This window comes from Monopterus albus, unplaced genomic scaffold, assembly GCF_001952655.1.
Source record: "Monopterus albus unplaced genomic scaffold, M_albus_1.0 scaffold269.1, whole genome shotgun sequence".
Lineage (NCBI taxonomy): Eukaryota > Metazoa > Chordata > Actinopteri > Synbranchiformes > Synbranchidae > Monopterus > Monopterus albus.
The window spans coordinates 912,475-930,426 of NW_018128149.1; the positions used below are offsets into that span (position 1 = coordinate 912,475).

Sequence of the window (17,952 nt, forward strand, 5' to 3'; positions counted from 1 at the left end):
GTAGAAGTGAATCATTTACTGCTTGCAAACCAATGATGGTAAGATGATGTCAGGGGGTAGGACTGGATAAGTCTGACTTCTTCCTACTCCATTCAAGCATGTACTAGGTATAAGCAAATTGATATTGGATTAGCATTTGTTGGATATGTGTAAAATTATGTGTGTTGACATATCAACTGTCTTTACATGCTTGAAAGAATATATAAATCAAATCAAAATAAATCAAAATCAAATCAAGAAAATGATAAAAAGCAGCATATATTTGCATCACTCCTCCTTGTTGTGCAAGTCAGCAACAAACAAAACATTTGGGAAGAAAATGTGATTCCACTGGATCAGTACTGAGGGAGGAACAGCTGATTGGTGCATCTAGTATTAGATACAGTGCCTTGCGAAAGTATTCGGCCCCCTTGAACTTTGCGACCTTTTGCCACATTTCAGGCTTCAAACATAAAGATATAAAACTAATTTTTTGTGAAGAATCAACAACAAGTGGGACACAATCATGAAGTGGAATGAAATTTATTGGATATTTCAAACTTTTTTAACAAATAAAAAACTGAATAATTGGGCGTGCAAAATTATTCAGCCCCTTTACTTTCAGTGCAGCAAACTCTCTCCAGAAGTTCAGTGAGGATCTCTGAATGATCCAATGTTGACCTAAATGACTAATGATGATAAATAGAATCCACCTGTGTGTAATCAAGTCTCCGTATAAATGCACCTGCACTGTGATAGTCTCAGAGGTCTGTTTAAAGCGCAGAGAGCATCATGAAGAACAAGGAACACACCAGGCAGGTCCGAGATACTGTTGTGGAGAAGTTTAAAGCCGGATTTGGATACAAAAAGATTTCCCAAGCTTTAAACATCCCAAGGAGCACTGTGCAAGCGATAATATTGAAATGGAAGGAGTATCAGACCACTGCAAATCTACCAAGACCTGGCCGTCCCTCTAAACTTTCAGCTCATACAAGGAGAAGACTGATCAGAGATGCAGCCAAGAGGCCCATGATCACTCTGGATGAACTGCAGAGATCTACAGCTGAGGTGGGAGACTCTGTCCATAGGACAACAATCAGTCGTATACTGCACAAATCTGGCCTTTATGGAAGAGTGGCAAGAAGAAAGCCATTTCTTAAAGATATCCATAAAAAGTGTCGTTTAAAGTTTGCCACAAGCCACCTGGGAGACGCACCAAACATGTGGAAGAAGGTGCTCTGGTCAGATGAAACCAAAATCGAACTTTTTGGCAACAATGCAAAACGTTATGTTTGGCGTAAAAGCAACACAGCTCATCACCCTGAACACACCATCCCCATTGTCAAACATGGTGGTGGCAGCATCATGGTTTGGGCCTGCTTTCTTCAGCAGGGACAGGGAAGATGGTTAAAATTGATGGGAAGATGGATGGAGCCAAATACAGGACCATTCTGGATGGAAACCTGATGGAGTCTGCAAAAGACCTGAGACTGGGATGGAGATTTGTCTTCCAACAAGACAATGATCCAAAACATAAAGCAAAATCTACAATGGAATGGTTCACAAATAAACATATCCAGGTGTTAGAATGGCCAAGTCAAAGTCCAGACCTGAATCCAATCGAGAATCTGTGGAAAGAACTGAAAATTGCTGTTCACAAACGCTCTCCATCCAATCTCACTGAGCTCGAGCTGTTTTGCAGGAGGAATGGGCAAAAATTTCAGTCTCTTGATGTGCAAAACTGATAGAGACATACCCCAAGCGACTTACAGCTGTAATCGCAGCAAAAGGTGGCGCTACAAAGTATTAACTTAAGGGGGCTGAATAATTTTGCACGCCCAGTTTTTCAGTTTTTTATTTGTTAAAAAAGTTTGAAATATCCAATAAATTTCGTTCCACTTCATGATTGTGTCCCACTTGTTGTTGATTCTTCACAAAAAATTACAGTTTTATATCTTTATGTTTGAAGCCTGAAATGTGGCAAAAGGTCGCAAAGTTCAAGGGGGCCGAATACAAGGCACTGTAGTTTGATGTAATTATCATTGCAAATGGGATCAAAATGATGGTAACCTCAATCTCACACCAGGGGTCTATTATTAACCTTGCATATTATTACTGCATCTTCTCATTATTGTAATTAGGTTAGTTGAGTTTAATTAAACAAACTCCACTGCCCCCTTGTTACATGCTTGTAGCTGTGTATACTATACACTGAGTCTAACTGTAGCTATGTGATGAAGAACAGAAGGACTGTGGTGTTTGTGGACTGAAACTAACACACTGTGCACAGTGATGAAGTGGCTCTAAATGTATGTCTGACAACAACACATATAAAGGACTTTGTGCCTGTTTTCATATTTTAAGTGGTTTCCAAAGTCACAAACAAAGCACTACTTGCATTAATAATACTGCGTGCGATTTATGGTCTACAGACAGATCCTGCAGCCGGGTGTGTACCTCACTGCTGAGCTGAGTCTGCTCCTTGGCGTGTTGAGTTTCTTTAGTCTCTGGCAGCTTAGAGTACAGGCTGTTAACCAGCTCCTTCTTACCGGCCTCCTTGTATTTACTCTGGGAAGAACAACAGCAGCAACAATATTAAATCAACACCTGCACAGTGACTCAGTACACACACACCCCAGACCACACTGTGAAGAAATCAGCATCACGACAGGTCAGTTCTTACTCATCAAGTCCTAAAACCTCATCATAACTGCATGAAGGGACATTATAGCACAAGTGAAGTCATGTTTCTTATGTATACTGCTACTTCTAATTAGTTTACTGTGAACTAGTTTTAATTTCTTATTGTGGCTTGGTTTGTTCGGTTTGTTCTCAAGTGTTATTGACTTTTATTGAGCTAATTAGGTATTTAAAATATTTAAAACTGTTTTCCCAGATGGTTTTGCATAATAGTCTTCTAAACAGAGTAACGGGCGAATGAAGTCGCATGTTAGTGACACGTGGCTAACAAAGCGAGTGTAAACATCCTGAAGAGAAGCATAGCATTGCAGGTGTTTTGATTCCAACCGCATGACATGATGTAGGTTCAGAAACTTGATCATCAGTGCTGAATCACTTGGTACCTTATTATTAAACCTCAGGAAGACACCTGCTATTCCAGGCAGTCACATGCTGAGACATGAACACCAACATAGAGAGAGTTTCCCACCTTGCTGTGCATCTCAGCCATCTCTTTAACGAACTGAGTGTCCAGAGTCTCAGGCAGCAGAGAGTACAACGTGTTGGGCAGATCCTTTTTGTCCTTTTTGTACTTGGTCTAGGAGTCACACAACACACAGAAACCAACAACACATGCAGTCATACTGTAGCTACACATTTTCAGTGACAGTCGGAAATCAATGAAAATATTTAACAAGATATTTTTTCTGTGTAGATAAAAACATGACTGAATTTAATATTGAGCGTCTCACCTCACTCTGAAATTCAGAGACCTGCTTAACAAACTCGATCTCTGTGGTCTCGGGCATCTGGTGGAAGACACTGCTGCTGATCTCCTGTCTGCTTTTCTGCTTGTATTTATTCTAGAACACATGTTAAGACAGACTGAGATGGGCAACAAATTACTGGGTGACAACACAACATAAAGTGTGTCAGTGAGGCGTTTGGCCACCACATGCCAAGGTGAAGCTGTTCTGCTGGCATTGACCTACAACCTCCCATAGGTGTTCAATGGGGCTGAGACCTGGTGACTGTGACGGCCACAGCGTATGACTCACATCATTTTCACTCTCATCAAACCATTCAGTGACTCCTTGTGACCTATGGACGGGGGCACTGTCATCCACTCATTCATTCAGACCTTTCCCTGTAACTTGTCACCCTTCCATAAATATACAATGTAAATAAAGATAAAACCATACAGTGTTTGCAACACACAGTGAAGTTTTCTAGTGTCATTTACTCCTAAAGTTTGATTGATTCTTATCTAGGAGTTAAAACTAACTGTCCCAACACAGCCTTTCAGCGTCCACCCACCTCACTCTGAAGCTCCATGGCAGCTTTAGCCAACTTCATGTCCTCTGTCTCTGGCAGCAGAGAGTACAGGCTGGTGATCAGGTCCTTCTTAGACTTTCTGTACTTTACCTGGAGAGGACAGAAAGGACAGGAAAGGTATGAGACTGACAACAGGATAAAGACTTAACTCTCCTCTCTCTAATGTCTTTTCAGCCCAGAGGTTCTAGTGAGACTCAAATCAAACTGACACCATAAGCTGGTCCTCTCTGCCCCTCCCATCACATCCTATTTTCTAGCAAAGACGTAAACTACGGATGCCTGGTTGGGACAAACCGCACAAACTGCAGTCTCCAGTCTGAAGCTAGTGTTAGCTGGCTAACAGTAACTGTGTCAGTCCTGTAGAACTCTGGTTATTACTGATGTGACACAAAGCACTGACGTTACACAAAGCTCCAGTTCCTCCCAAATTAAAATCATATTAATTCAACACAAAGGTAAAATCCTGACCATGCTAGGTGCACACTGTTTTGAGAGGACCTGAAGTCCATCGTGGAGCCAAAGGCTGGGCCCCACATGTAATTCGCCAAATTTTATGAAAAAAAAGGGGTGTAAGGTTAGAGCATGTGTTGACTTTGGTTAAGGCTAGTCAAGCAGTAGTTCTGGTTAGGGTGGGTGCCCTGTAAATGAATATAAGTCTATGTATGGACACTGTAAGTGACAACCACAAGGATGTGTGTATACCTGACTCTGCAGCTCAGCTGCCCCTTTAGCATGTTGAGTGTCCAGAGTTTCAGGTAGCTGGTGGTACAGACAGGTGGTTGCCCTCTTCCTGCTTACCTCCTTGTACTTGGCCTAAAGACAACATCAGCTGTTATTGTGGCTGCTGTTTCCACCACATGCCCCCATTTCAGCTCATAGTCGCATGTTAGCAGGTGCTGCTGCAGTGTCATGTCTGCAGTTACACAATAACCTGCTTATTTGTTGTTCTGCTGCACTTCTCAGCAGTCTGTCAAGGACAAACTCTAAAACATGGACATTTTCTTTCTTTTCCTTTACTGAACAGTTACAAGTATGCTGTTGCAGCTTCTGGCTGCTCAGAGATAATTCACTCTTCTCCACCCGTGTACGTAAAGACATTCATTACCGATATGTGTTTATGCTTATTAATGAAAACTAAGATATTAAATTAAACAAAAATCTATAAAATGAAATGTTTATAATTCACTTCAATTGGGTTTAATTGGACAATTAAGCCATTTGTTTTACTGTTTAGGTCGCCGGGTAGCTCAGTGGTTAGCACTGTCACCTTACATCTATATAATTTAGTGAAATAAAGCTATAAAGGATCAGGGAAGAACAAATAAACCAAATCAGTTATCGTCATTTCTGACCTCACTCTGCAGCTCGGTAACAGCTTTGGCAAACTGGACTTCATTGGTCTCTGGCAGCTGAGAGTAGAGACTATGAGAGACAGTCTTGATCCCGTCCTCTTTATATTTACTCTGGAGAAGACGCAGAGACAGACAACATCAGCTACATTCAGTCATCAGAAACATCACAGAGAGACAGAGAGAGAGAGACGGGGGCCATGTGCTAACATCCTCAGGTGTGTGTCTGTGCAAGATATCTTCACCTTGCTCTGCAGGTCAGACATCTTGGCGGCGAGCTGCGTCTCTGTCGTCTGTGGCAGCTGAGCGTACAGACTGGAAGACATCGACTTCTTCCCACTCTGCTTATACTTGTTCTGAAAGAAACAGGTGGAACAAAACAAGGTGAGATGAATTCAGACAGTCCTCAGCTTCTGCTGCGTTTAACGCAGCTTGAAATTCACTGTGTGCAACACTGATATGTGTTACCAAATGTTATGATTTTCTGCTTTTCTTTCTTCATACTGTTGTAACTTAATCATCCTGTTTCAACCGGCAGTAAAACTATGTGTTACTAAATAACAGTTGACAGAAAAATCACAGATGAAAACAATCATTGCAGCCAAGTTTCCTAGACGTGAAACTCACTCAGTACATTGTGTGTGGACACTGCCAAACATACTGCACGAGCAAACACTTGGTGCAGAAGGACTAATAGTTAGTGAAAGAATGAATCAGATACTGGTGCTTTGCATCTAAACCAAGCAGAAACCTTGATGCTACACACATTTTATTTGAGTAAAATTATCAGGAGCCTAAAATAACAGTGTAAACATGACGCCACAGAAGAGGAAGCAACAGCTCTCTGCATATGATTGTTGCATTTTTGTTGAATAGCTGAGCTACAAACTGAATTCCAAATACCCATTTCAAAGTGTGAAACATCACTCGCTCATTAATTCTTTGACGAGTAATGTTGGATTCGGTTTGAGCTTCTCTCTGCCTGAAAAATCAAACACAGTTGTTGCAGAGTGGAAGCAAGACAACTCACATCCGTCTGCACCTGAGAAAGTGTTTAAACCCTGAAACATGTGAGCACCGTGAGACTTACTGCCACACAGTAGCTCACACGTGAAGCCAAGGAATCGGTCTTTAATGTTTTCATGCTCAAATATTAACCACAATAAAAGGTGAATAACAGAGGTGTGCACCTCGCTCTGCAGCTCAGTCACTTCTTTAACACGCTGCGTCTCCAGAGTCTCAGGCAGCTGGTGGTACAGAGAACTGCCGGCCTCCTTCTTTACTACCTCCTTGTACTTGACCTGCAGGAAAAACAAACACCACACTGGGACAGATCACGACATGTCTGCAGCATGTTTTAATGCTTGTCAACCATTTCTCTTACAGCTGCCCTAGCTGGCTTTTATTCATGAACAGCCTTTCATATCACTTGCTTTGAAAACAAATATTAATATTGTTGCTTCTGTCTGAAGATGCCAAATTCACATAAAAACCAAAACCCAGGGACTGAATGTAAAGAGACACTAGAGGAAAACAGAGAGAATGGGATGAGAAAAAGTTGATACAGTTCTCAGAGTAACTCTGTTCAAAAGCAATAGAAACCCTGTGAATGTGTTTTTGCAGTACAGGAGGAGCAGACAGAGATGGAGGCAGGTATCCAGCAGCTCTGAATGTGTCTCTGATAACAGGACCAGAATAGACAGCAGCAGCCAGTTTATCTGCGATGTGTTAACATACTGGAGTGTTTGAGACGGGGCTCACACATCTAACTATGTCCCCAAGGACGTTTCACTGATGTACATACATTCACTAAAGACTTCACCTTCAAATGTGTTATTGTGTATGTCTTATGATCAGCAACCTGCCAGAAAAAGCCTAAACTATCAGTGTGTTTGTCAAACACTGTCTGACTCTCCAGTCCTGACTGTGGCCCTCATCTTCAAGCCCACTGGTTCCTTCAGAATATGCACATGAAGAGATATTTGGCCAAGTGAGTATTTGGGGCAGCAGGGCAGTATCAGGGGCTCACTGATGTGTTTTTAATTGCTTTTTTTTGACAATGGCACAGATGAACACACAAAGGTTAAGTCACAACATGACCAATTACAGTCAGAGTTCCCACCTCGCTATGCGTCTCAGCCATCTCTTTCACAAACTGAGTCTCCAGAGTCTCAGGCAGCAGAGAATACAACGTGTTGGGCAGATCTTCTTTGTCCTTCTTGTACCTTGTCTTGAGATGAAAAAGAAAAAACAATCAGAAAAATGAAACAAATGGTTTATTAGGACAATCATTACATCTTCCTCATTTCTTGTCAAACCACAGTATTCTGGATGACAACACACTGCCTCAGCTGTATGTGTATTTACATTATGTTCACAAAGAACTACTTAATCTAACACAACACAAGCTACTAGCAAAAACAAGAAAAGTCAATTATTTATCCATCTCTGAAAACTAAACAATTCATAATTGTATTTATTAAAATTATTTATGCAAAACAAACAGTGAGATCCTGGCGGACTGTCGGGCAGCAGAGTCCCCGTGTGAGGCGTTCAGGGTCCTCACCTCGCTCTGCATCTCTGACATCAGTTTGGCGAACTGCGTCTCTGCCGTCTCAGGCAGGAGAGAGTACAAGTTCTTACTGAGCTCCTTCTTCCCCTTGTCTTTATACTTCACCTGGAGCACAGCACAGAGCTTAATGTACTACATGTACCACACAGATACCCAGCGAAGGTACGTAGAACATGGGTGTGCCCTTCACCTCACTGTAAATGTCCCTCAGCTCTTTAGCCAGCTGTGTCTCTGTGGTTTCAGGCAGCTGGTGGTACAGAGAGCCACTCGCCTCCTTCTGACTGTCCTGCTTATACTTCACCTACACACACAAAACAAAGGGAAAGTACACAGCATTAAGCTTTTCCAGCTTTCAGCTCATTAACATAACCTGTACAAAAAATCCAAAGGTAGATATATATTCCAGTTACTTCTGGGAGGATCTGAGAACAAATCAGAGCTTGAAGGTGTGTTTTTATTCTAACTGGTGTTGTTTATCCACCTATCTACAGAAGGCTAAAAATAAAGACACTTTTACAGCAACATTTTCCATCTACTGTCAACTGAATGCAGCCATGTGCTTGAACACACCACACAGCATCCGTACACACCTGACTCTGCAGCTGTGAAACCTCTTTAGCATGCAGCATGTCCAGAGTCTTGGGCAGCTTTGAGTACAGACAGCGGGACATGTCTTTCTTCCCAGCCTCTTTATATTTGGTCTAGAAAACAAGCCATGAGCCACTGAGTAGAAATAACACTGAGATTTGAGTGTATAGTCCATTATCTTTCATTAACGTCAGGCTGTCCAAACTGGAATAACAGCCTCACTGATGAAGAATAAATATCTACAAGAACAGGAGAACAAACTTATCAGACCTTCCTTCTTACAGACGGTGGTTCCAAGTCATTCAGATTCAGCACGTGACTGCAACTTGATCATAATCATATCCTGTAATTAATAAATAAACACCTTACCCCACTTTGTATCCCAGAGACGGCTTTGGCAAACTGGACTTCATTGGTCTCTGGGAGCTGGGAGTAAACACTGACAGTCTGGCACCTCTTCCCTCTTTCCTTATACTTGTTCTAAAGAAGACAAGACAACAGGACAGTTATCAAACCCTCTGATGTAGTTTGTATGGAATGTTAATGTGTGCTTGCTGTAGGTGCATGGCTTCTCTGAAATGCACAGCTTACACTGTAAACTGATATCTGTTTTATTTTTGCAGTCACAATGTCAGGATGATTCTTCAGTAGCAAAAACTATAAATACTAATGTTTCTCTTTTTGGCCAGAAACACACCAAGTTGATGAGTGTCTGTCAGGGCTTATTCTCCTGGTGTAGTTCTTTCACATCGGCTTGATGTGCCTCCGCCCTTGAGTTTTATTAAACGCTGCATAGGAGGGTGTGTTTTTACCAGCCTTTGTCTGTTGGTTTGTTCATAGCATAACTCAAAAAGTAATGAAAGGATTTGGATCAAATGTTGTGGAGAGGCAGGGTATGGCCCAGGGAACAATCCTTTAGATTCTGGTGAACCAGAAAGGATGAAAATGATAACACATAAGGACCCGGGAGAACAACGGATACTTGAAGTACTTTGAAGAACTGTACCTCGCTCTGTATCTCAGTCAGCTCGCGGGAGAACTGGGTCTCAGAGGTTTCAGACAGCTGAGAGTACAGAGATGACATCAACTCCTTTCTGCCTTCATCTTTGTACTTTTTCTGTCAGAAGCAAAGAACCCAAGTGAAACTGCAGAATGTGCACAACATGATTCATCTACAGTAAAATCAGTCTTAAGTTTTTTTATGCCCACATTTCACCCATTAAAATGTGTTGACAGTTTTGGATTTATTTGTTCAGGTTTCGCCATAAGATTTCTGTCTTACAGACAAAAAAAACAACACAACTGTGACATGCCTCTCCAGAACCAGTCCCTTCATAGAAAACTCCTCTGTACTTTAACAAGGGTTCCCTATAAAAGTTCTGTTTACAAACTCATCATATTAAGTCAGACGATGAATCTAACTGATGTTGACGGGGTGTTACAGAAACACACTCACGTTACTCTGCAGTTCAGTTGCTTCCTTGGCATGTTTGGTCTCCAGAGTTTCGGGCAGTCTGGAGTACAGAGACGATGCTGCCTGCTGCCTCACTGCCGCCCTGTATTTCACCTAAACACACACAAAGTAAGCAACTGTGTTAACTACAAACACACTGCCCAGTGCTTTCTGAACTACTGTCCTTATCAGTTTTTCCTGAGACTGCTCATCATCCTGCCACAACTTAAAACTCTGTCCGCTGAGCAGCATCATCAGCCCTGCTTCCTATTGGCTGTCAATAGCCCTCATTCTCTAGATTTACAGTATCAGCTTCACACCCTGTTTGACTCTCAACACATTTAAATATACAAGACAGATGGAAGACACACTTAGCGACAGACGGTGACTATTGGAGTTAGTCCGTTTTCTGGTTTATGTTGCCTTGTATTAGCTGAAAAATGAACAGGTCCAGAGAGCCTGGAGCAGAGTTGACTAGGCCTCCTTATCTCTGAGCAGTCTATCTCTGTGCTTTAAACATCTGACACACTGCAGACCACAAACATGACGTACATCACACATACAGAAACAAACCATGACTGCTGCTATTAAAAGATCACAACAGGGCTGTGTCTGTTTTCACTACTGACAATGATTTTAGTTGTCTGTTTTAATCCCATGCATTACAGTATCGACTGATAAGACTCAGAAAACCTGGTGTTACATTACGAAGTTACCAACTGATGCCTGAATTGAACCTCAACAATGTTGTGTCTCCTTGAAACCGACAAGGAACCAGACCGAGAGAGCTTTCAAAAGTACAACTAGCCATCCTTCAATCACATGCTTCTTTCATTCACAATTTAAGAGCCAAACCAAAAAAACATACTGACATCATATGTGTACTGATCACACTTCCCTCCTGATCAGTACACACTGCATGAGTAAGCATGGAGTTCCCACCTCGCTATGCGTCTCAGCCATCTCTTTCACAAATTGAGTCTGCAGAGTCTCAGGCAGCAGAGAGTACAATGTGTTGGGTAGATCTTCTTTGTCCTTCTTGTACCTTGTCTTGAAATGAAAGAGAAAAAAAAAATCTGAAAAATGTAGGCAGATACTTTTGTGTTGAAAGAAAGCAGACAATCAGAGGAGAGTCTGCACCTCGCTCTGGATCTCTGACATGTGTTTGGCAAACTGCAACTCTGCCGTCTCAGGGAGGAGGTGGTAGAGGGAGGAGGACGCTTCCTTTTTACAGCCCTCCTTATATTTCACCTGGATCAAATAAAAACAAAGTATTACACAGGTCCCTATATCACACCACAGATTATACCCATCAGGCTCATGTTGCCAAGATGAAAACAGCTGTGTTAAGATGCATTCAGACTGAACAGAGTGGATGGAATTGGGTGTACAAGGTGGTAATTTTGCACTAAATGCAGTGTGACCCTCTGCTGCCTCCAGCCCTCCTGTTGTTCTTCTAGATTCTTCACCCTGTGTTGTCAAAGTACAATCTGTAAATCAGCACCACCTGCCACCTAGCCAAGGTTAGAAGGGTTTTTCCAGCCAGTATGGAGGAGTTCTGGGTGGCTAAAGGTCTGAACCAGCGGCTGCCAGAGTGAAGAGTAATATTAATGCTCTCTCAGCAGTCTTAAGCAAAGTCATTAATTTAGAAGGACTAGTTAGTGCTGCTGTGTTCAACGACGGAAAAAAAAGGAAAATAATTGCAGCATGTACTACAACTGTAACTAAACTGAATCAGGCTGCATGTACAAGCCCAAACTGGTGGCTGATCTATCAGACAGCTGTTACCTGGCTCTGGAGCTCAGTCACCTCCTTGGCCAACTCAGTCTGGAGCGTTTGAGGAAGGGTGGAGAACAAACTCGATGACAAATCCTTGTGCATGTCCTCCTTATACTTCACCTGCAGCAAATGCAGACAGTTAGACTGAGAACCACTACTCAGGATGAATTCTGTGTTGGTATACACTTTAACTCTACCACAGTTGCCCTTCATTGAGTTTTCATTTTCTTTGACTTTTGACCTGACACAGGCTTTGACATAATCTTAATTAATCTGCAGGTGTTCCTTATCCTTTCTAACATCGTTATGCTTGTAATTGTAGGTGAAGATTAGGACTTGGGTTTGCTTTATGTTCAAAATTAAGACAAAGATGAAAAACAGTAGAAAGGAACAGACCATCTTTTCTGGAAATACCAGAAGAAGTTGGTAAGTTTGACTCCTCTCTCATATCTGTCCTTTAAACAAAACACTGGTAACAGCACCCTGTTAGCTTAGCATAAACACTGGAAATGGGGGAAACAGCTAGTGTGGCTCTGTCCAAAGGTAAAAACTTACCACCACTTCTAAAGTTCAGCCATTAACATGCTGTATCTTGTTTATTTAATTTGTATGAGAGAGTGGTATTGATCTTCTCATGTCACTCCCAGCCAGAAAGCAAATAAATGTATTTCTTAAAATACCAAATAATTCCTTTAAGAAAGAGTTAAGTGTCGGTATACTGTGCCAATGGTCATTAGGGCAGGAATGTACTGTAGTATGAGTGTGTGTGGTGTGCTCAGTACCTGGCTCTGTATCTGTGAGGCCTGCTTGGCATGCTGAGTCTCCAGGGTTTCTGCCATCACAGAGTACAAACAGCTGCCGGCCTTCTGCCTTCCTGACTGCTTATACTTTGTCTGAAAACAAGAACATAGGACATTTAAGTACCTTTGTACAACAAGACATGTATTCATGCCGCCACGTTGGTGACAGCTGTGGTTGGACAGATGGTGTTTTCAGGTTGCTCGTGCATTCATCTGGTCCTTTCTCTTGATTTCAAAGGTCAAAGTCACAGTCATCTCACATCTGTGCCATTCTTGTGAACATAATATCTCAGGAACGCCTTCAGGGAATTTCATTACAACTTGACTTGGAGGCATTCAGTACAACCACAAATACAACCAGGAGTTCTAGTTTGTGTTATGAAACATTTAGAAATACAGCACAAAAACTATAGCTGTGTTTTGATTCTATGTCTCAGTCCTACTCAGACTCTACAGATTAAACCCATCCTGTCTGTCAAAATTAAATTCTATTGTCAGTGAGGTCATAAAAACTGTATCACAGCTGTGAAGACTAATTTACCACATTACCAGGATGTTAAACTTGGGATGGTAATGGGACTGTCATGTTAGTACCAATAGTCTCAGGGACTGACATATTCTTGCCCTTTTTGCTTTCCTTTTGTAGAACGAGCCATCAACTTCCTCTGTACAGTTAAGTATCTTAAATATTTCAGTAAAATTGCAGTGACAACTGAGGCACTGGTGTGCAGAGTTACACACACTATGTCTGTCTGCGCACTCACCTCGCACTGTAGCTCAGAAACACTTTTATCAAACTGAGTCTTAGTAGTTTCAGGCAGCTGAGAGTAGAGACTCCTAGACAGGCTCTTCATCCCATCCTCCTTGTACTTGATCTACAGCCACAGAGAGGAAACATCATTTGTAATATGATATTAATGATATCCACCCAAACTTTGACAGCAGATGGACTTCAGGCCAAAGTCTGACAAATGCATGACAGACAAATGTTGCAGCAGAGTGTTTGTACTGGCGACAGTAGTCACTCATTTATAATAGATTTGTTCGTTCTTATCTAAACACAGCAGCCCCCTGTCTGGTGCATCGCATCAGAAATCCACTGCATCAGAGCATCACAAGTCAACTCACGTTTTCCTGACAAACCACTGCTTCACTTTGAAGCCCTGTGTGTGGAACATGCTCCAAGCTGCTGATGGACACAACGTGACGTCACTGCCATGACAAAAACACATGCTGTACTGCATGTGCCACTGTATGAGTTTGATGTTGGACCATCATTCACATTATCTGGTGCTGTGTTTGAGATCGTTTGACTGGATCAAATGTGCCAGAACTATATTGTCAACTGCTGCAGAAAAAGCACCAACTCCAAGCCAAAATGGACGTTCTCAAGATGTTCAGAAAAAACGATATTTTATCTGAGGAAGATCAAGAATGAAATTTCAGTCTTGACCTGTTTCATGATAAGAGAGAATTGATCGAATTCAACAAACCTGGCTCTCAGCATCAAAAGTGTACATGTACAATTATTAATATACACATCATGGGGGAAGGTACATCTGTGCAACCTGACTGTGTAATTGGTCTGAAAATTATATGTTCAGGGCAAACAGCAAAGATCAGCTTGAGCGTTCTTTTTTTTTTTTTTTTTAAACGTGAACTGACGATAAAACTGAAGCAAGTGTTTCTATACGTCAGGCCAAGGTTGCTTTAGCTTTGTTAATGTGTCCATGTTGTTCAGTTTGGTGTAAAACAGTGTGGTTTTGTTGCTCTTACTTGGCTCTGCAGGTTTGTGAGCTCCTGGGCGAGCTGGGTCTCCAGGGTGTTGGGCAGCTGGTGGTAAACAGGATGTGCCAACTCCTTCTTAACAGCCTCTCTGTACAAAACCTAGATGACACAAATGGCATAAAAACATGGATGTTCACTGTGACTCTGCTAAAACTATTGGTACAAATTTTAGCTGGCTATTTTCTAGAGCATAAACTCAGTTTATCCAGATGTTTCCGTCATTCTGAACACTAAGCAAGAAGCTTGAAACATAAGAAAGATCATAGGGATTTAGTCTGGTGTGAGTTCCTGTGTTTAAGGATTGTGGTGAAGTAGCTGAGTCTCTGATATCACATGCTGGAACAAACATGCTTGCACCAACAATCACCAAAATATGTAAAGGCATGTATGTGTTAATCCAAACCTGACTCTGTAGCTGTGAAGCCTCTTTAGCGTGTTGTGTCTCCAGTGTTTCAGGCAGATGGTGGTACAGAGACACCGGTGTCTGTTTCTTACTGGCCTCTTTGTATTTAGTCTGGAAGACACAATGAGGAATCAAAGCCACTGAATGCCCTGCATCTTGTGCAAGGTTTTCCTCATTTGAATGCAGAATTATTAATGATGCTCACAACATGACCAAATTATTTGGTTGGACTTTGGGTGCAAATTTAACTGGTTAATCAACCTACTGTACACAGAGTCACTGAAAGAAGAAGCCCAAGTCTATGAAAGATTGGTGAGATGAGAAACAGCTGGGAAAACAAAGTAAAAATTACAGTGATTGAGCTAATTCTTCATTCCAGTCTCCAGCCTGGACCCACCTCACTCTGTATCTCTGTCAGCTCTTTAGCGCGCTGGGTGTCGATGGTGTCGGGAAGCAGAGAGTACAAGTTAATGCCCGTCTCTCTCCTACGGTCTTCTTTGTACTTGACCTTGTAATGAAACAAAGCACAGCCGGCGATGAAGCTTTCTGTGATGTGTTCATTCAGAAATTAGTTCTCAGGATTACAACTGAGGGAAAAAGAGCTGAACATCTTTTTAAATAAATTGTGGTGAGCACTTCTGTGAATTACATGCACAGCTATACAAAAGTTGTACCTCACTGAGCATCTCTGTCTGCTGTCTGGCAAACTGAGTCTCGTTGGTTTCTGGCATCAGGTGGTACAGACTGGATCTGTCTTTCTTCAGAGTCTGCTGGTATATTAGCTGCAGCAGATATGGTTAAAACATAAAATAATGTGAAATGATTTAGTTAAGTGAGAGCAGTGTATCTCCTTAAGTCTTTTTCTAAACATGGGTCACCCCTTGGTTTTGGTTCTTGCTCAGTTTTACACACTCAGCCACTTCATGAATCTAGTGTGGATTTAGGAAGTTATTTGATAATCAAACCAACTAACTGCATAAGCAAACAGATTAGAGACAGACTGAAATTTGATCTAAATTGTTAAGTGCAGCCTGCCCTGATTTACAGGAAAACTAAATGAACTGCAATCAGACATGTGAACTGGATGATGGAGATGCACATCAGTGGTTAGAAGTAAATGGTCTGCCATAGACTGATGGGCTGGTGTTGGAAGCTTTGTGAATATGTCCAGTTACCTGACTCTGCAGCTGGGAAGCCTCTTTAGCATGCTGCATTTCCAGAGTCTCAGGCAGAGTTGAGTACAGGCAGCTGGTCGCTCCCTTCCTTCCTGCTTCTTTGTACTTCATCTGTAACAGAACACAAAAAATGAACTTACCATTTCAAACTGATTTCAAACCTTCACCCATGTCTTCCTCTCTTAAAAAGCAGCTTTGTTGACTTCAAGTTCAACATCTGCATCAAAAATGTCAAAAGCCTTTTAATATAGAAATTGCTCCCAAAGGATTGAGACTTCAAATGTGCACAGAGCTACACTAGGATTCCTGTATTTTCCAGCTAATGTTAGTTTTAGTTGAAAGTGAAATGGTCATGTATGACAGACTGAAATATAGAGTTGTGTATCATCTGTGTAGCCGATTGTTTCTCCTGTGCTCAGATATAAAATGAGATACAGTAATACTCCAATGTACTCTTAAAATCTATTTACACTCAGTAGAAGTTTAGTATCTACTTTACATAAGGTGAGTGCATGAGAACAAAGTCTAGAAAGGGTATATTTCCATATATCTTTAGCAACAACATTCTATAAAATATACCATGGATGCATGGATTACTAAATGGGTTCTCTGGGCACAGGCCCGGGGGGCTCAAGCACTGGGTACTGAAGTACTTCTCTCCCTCACCTCGCTCTGCAGCTCCAAAACAGTTTTAGCAAACTGAGTCTCAGCAGTTTCTGGAAGCTGAGAGTAAAAACTCTGAGAGAGACTTTTCCTCCCACCCTCCTTGTACTTAGTCTGGAAAAATGGGGAAAAAGAGAGATGTTTGATTCAAGAACAAGGCAGTATTTTCAAATGCTGACACAAACAAAAAGGAATACAACTAGATTACAGGTCTGTAAACTCCAGTTTATTTCCAAATAATTTCCTGAGAGGTTTCCTGGAAGGAACCATATAATTTGGTACTAATTACAGGTATAACTAGAGAGTGATCCGTTTATACTTCCAACTGTTTCTAAATGCTAAGCTAGAACAAACTTGAGGCTTTAATACAGAGGACAGAAGGGGATGATAAATAAATCAGGGGACTAACTAAAAACAAATTAGTCTCAGAACTTTGACTCAGTTTTTTGTATATTAGCACCAAACTGCATGGCTCTTTACAGGACACTTTCAAGAAATTGTTAGGAAACAGCAGAGCTGTAAAATACAGAGAAGAGTAGAAACAAGTTTAGAAATCTGTGTGCATCTCAACACTGAGCAGCTTAAGGTCATAATCAGGTGCCAGGTGTTTTCCCTATTTCCTAGAAAGAATTGGTGAACATCAGGTTTCCCATGTTTGCCTGGTCCCAGATCAGATGCTGTTCCTGACTCTTCTCCAGTGCGATCTCTCTTTGACCCTGTCTCTGATGCTAATCTGGCCTCTGCCGAGTGTCTAAGGTATAAAGATCACTAAGCACTGGATAATGGGGCAGTGATTATTTCCAAATAGACAAACAAACAAGATGTTAACGCTGCACTTATCACAGTATCAGACAAACCTGGTAAAAACCCACTGGAATGAGCTAACTGCTGCCCAGCATCACAAACTAATGCATGGAGAGGTACCGTACACTGTGGTCACAGGAACTAGATTCTGCTCTGTTCAGAGATTTGGCAGTGGAGTGAGGGATCCATGTCAGCCCACCTCACTCAGCATGTCTGTCATCTCTCTGGCAAAGCGGGTTTCTGAAGTGTCAGGCAGCTTGGCGTAGTGAGAGCTGGACATCTCCTTCTTCCCGCTCTCCTTGTACTTTACCTGTTGAAGAAGAGCATCAAAAAGCAACTGATGATGATGGAAGAAGTGCTGAGGTAAAAGGGAAATGTTCCCAGTGATGTGACAACTCATACATTTCACATGTATTTCTCTGCTGCATAGTGGTGGTAGAAGCAAGCTACAGGTATGTGCCAAAAAATTAGAATATCGAGGGAAAGTCCATTTATTTCAATAATTTGTTTCAAAAAGTGAAACTTGTATGTTATATTAGTTCACTACACACAAAGTGAAATATTTCAAGCCTTTATTTGTTTCAA

The 17,952-nt window shown here is 41.6% G+C and overlaps 2 protein-coding genes across 10 annotated transcripts in view; both read right to left on the reverse strand.

Moving 5' to 3' along the window:
- nebl (nebulette) overlaps positions 1–17,952 on the reverse strand; it is a 119,771-nt gene that overhangs the window by 36,520 nt on the left and 65,299 nt on the right. The gene's annotated exons all lie outside the window — the stretch shown is intronic.
- The window catches only part of LOC109972772 (nebulin), an 82,138-nt gene that overhangs the window by 29,636 nt on the left and 34,550 nt on the right, over positions 1–17,952 (reverse strand). For 8 of the 9 annotated variants that reach the window (XM_020621895.1, XM_020621900.1, XM_020621894.1 and 5 more), the window contains 27 exons: positions 17,567–17,677; positions 16,567–16,677; positions 15,901–16,011; positions 15,400–15,507; positions 15,123–15,233; positions 14,726–14,836; positions 14,311–14,421; positions 13,299–13,409; positions 12,517–12,627; positions 11,744–11,854; positions 11,096–11,206; positions 10,898–11,005; positions 9,959–10,069; positions 9,509–9,619; positions 8,872–8,982; positions 8,505–8,615; positions 8,105–8,215; positions 7,909–8,019; positions 7,465–7,572; positions 6,533–6,643; positions 5,588–5,698; positions 5,346–5,456; positions 4,696–4,806; positions 3,976–4,083; positions 3,411–3,521; positions 3,149–3,256; positions 2,437–2,547 (listed from right to left, as the gene is read on the reverse strand). In XM_020621895.1, coding sequence (XP_020477551.1) covers positions 2,437–2,547; positions 3,149–3,256; positions 3,411–3,521; positions 3,976–4,083; positions 4,696–4,806; positions 5,346–5,456; positions 5,588–5,698; positions 6,533–6,643; positions 7,465–7,572; positions 7,909–8,019; positions 8,105–8,215; positions 8,505–8,615; positions 8,872–8,982; positions 9,509–9,619; positions 9,959–10,069; positions 10,898–11,005; positions 11,096–11,206; positions 11,744–11,854; positions 12,517–12,627; positions 13,299–13,409; positions 14,311–14,421; positions 14,726–14,836; positions 15,123–15,233; positions 15,400–15,507; positions 15,901–16,011; positions 16,567–16,677; positions 17,567–17,677 — 2,982 coding nt within the window. The remainder of the gene's footprint in view (positions 1–2,436; positions 2,548–3,148; positions 3,257–3,410; positions 3,522–3,975; positions 4,084–4,695; positions 4,807–5,345; positions 5,457–5,587; positions 5,699–6,532; positions 6,644–7,464; positions 7,573–7,908; positions 8,020–8,104; positions 8,216–8,504; positions 8,616–8,871; positions 8,983–9,508; positions 9,620–9,958; positions 10,070–10,897; positions 11,006–11,095; positions 11,207–11,743; positions 11,855–12,516; positions 12,628–13,298; positions 13,410–14,310; positions 14,422–14,725; positions 14,837–15,122; positions 15,234–15,399; positions 15,508–15,900; positions 16,012–16,566; positions 16,678–17,566; positions 17,678–17,952) is intronic. The other variant, XM_020621896.1, reaches the window with a different exon arrangement.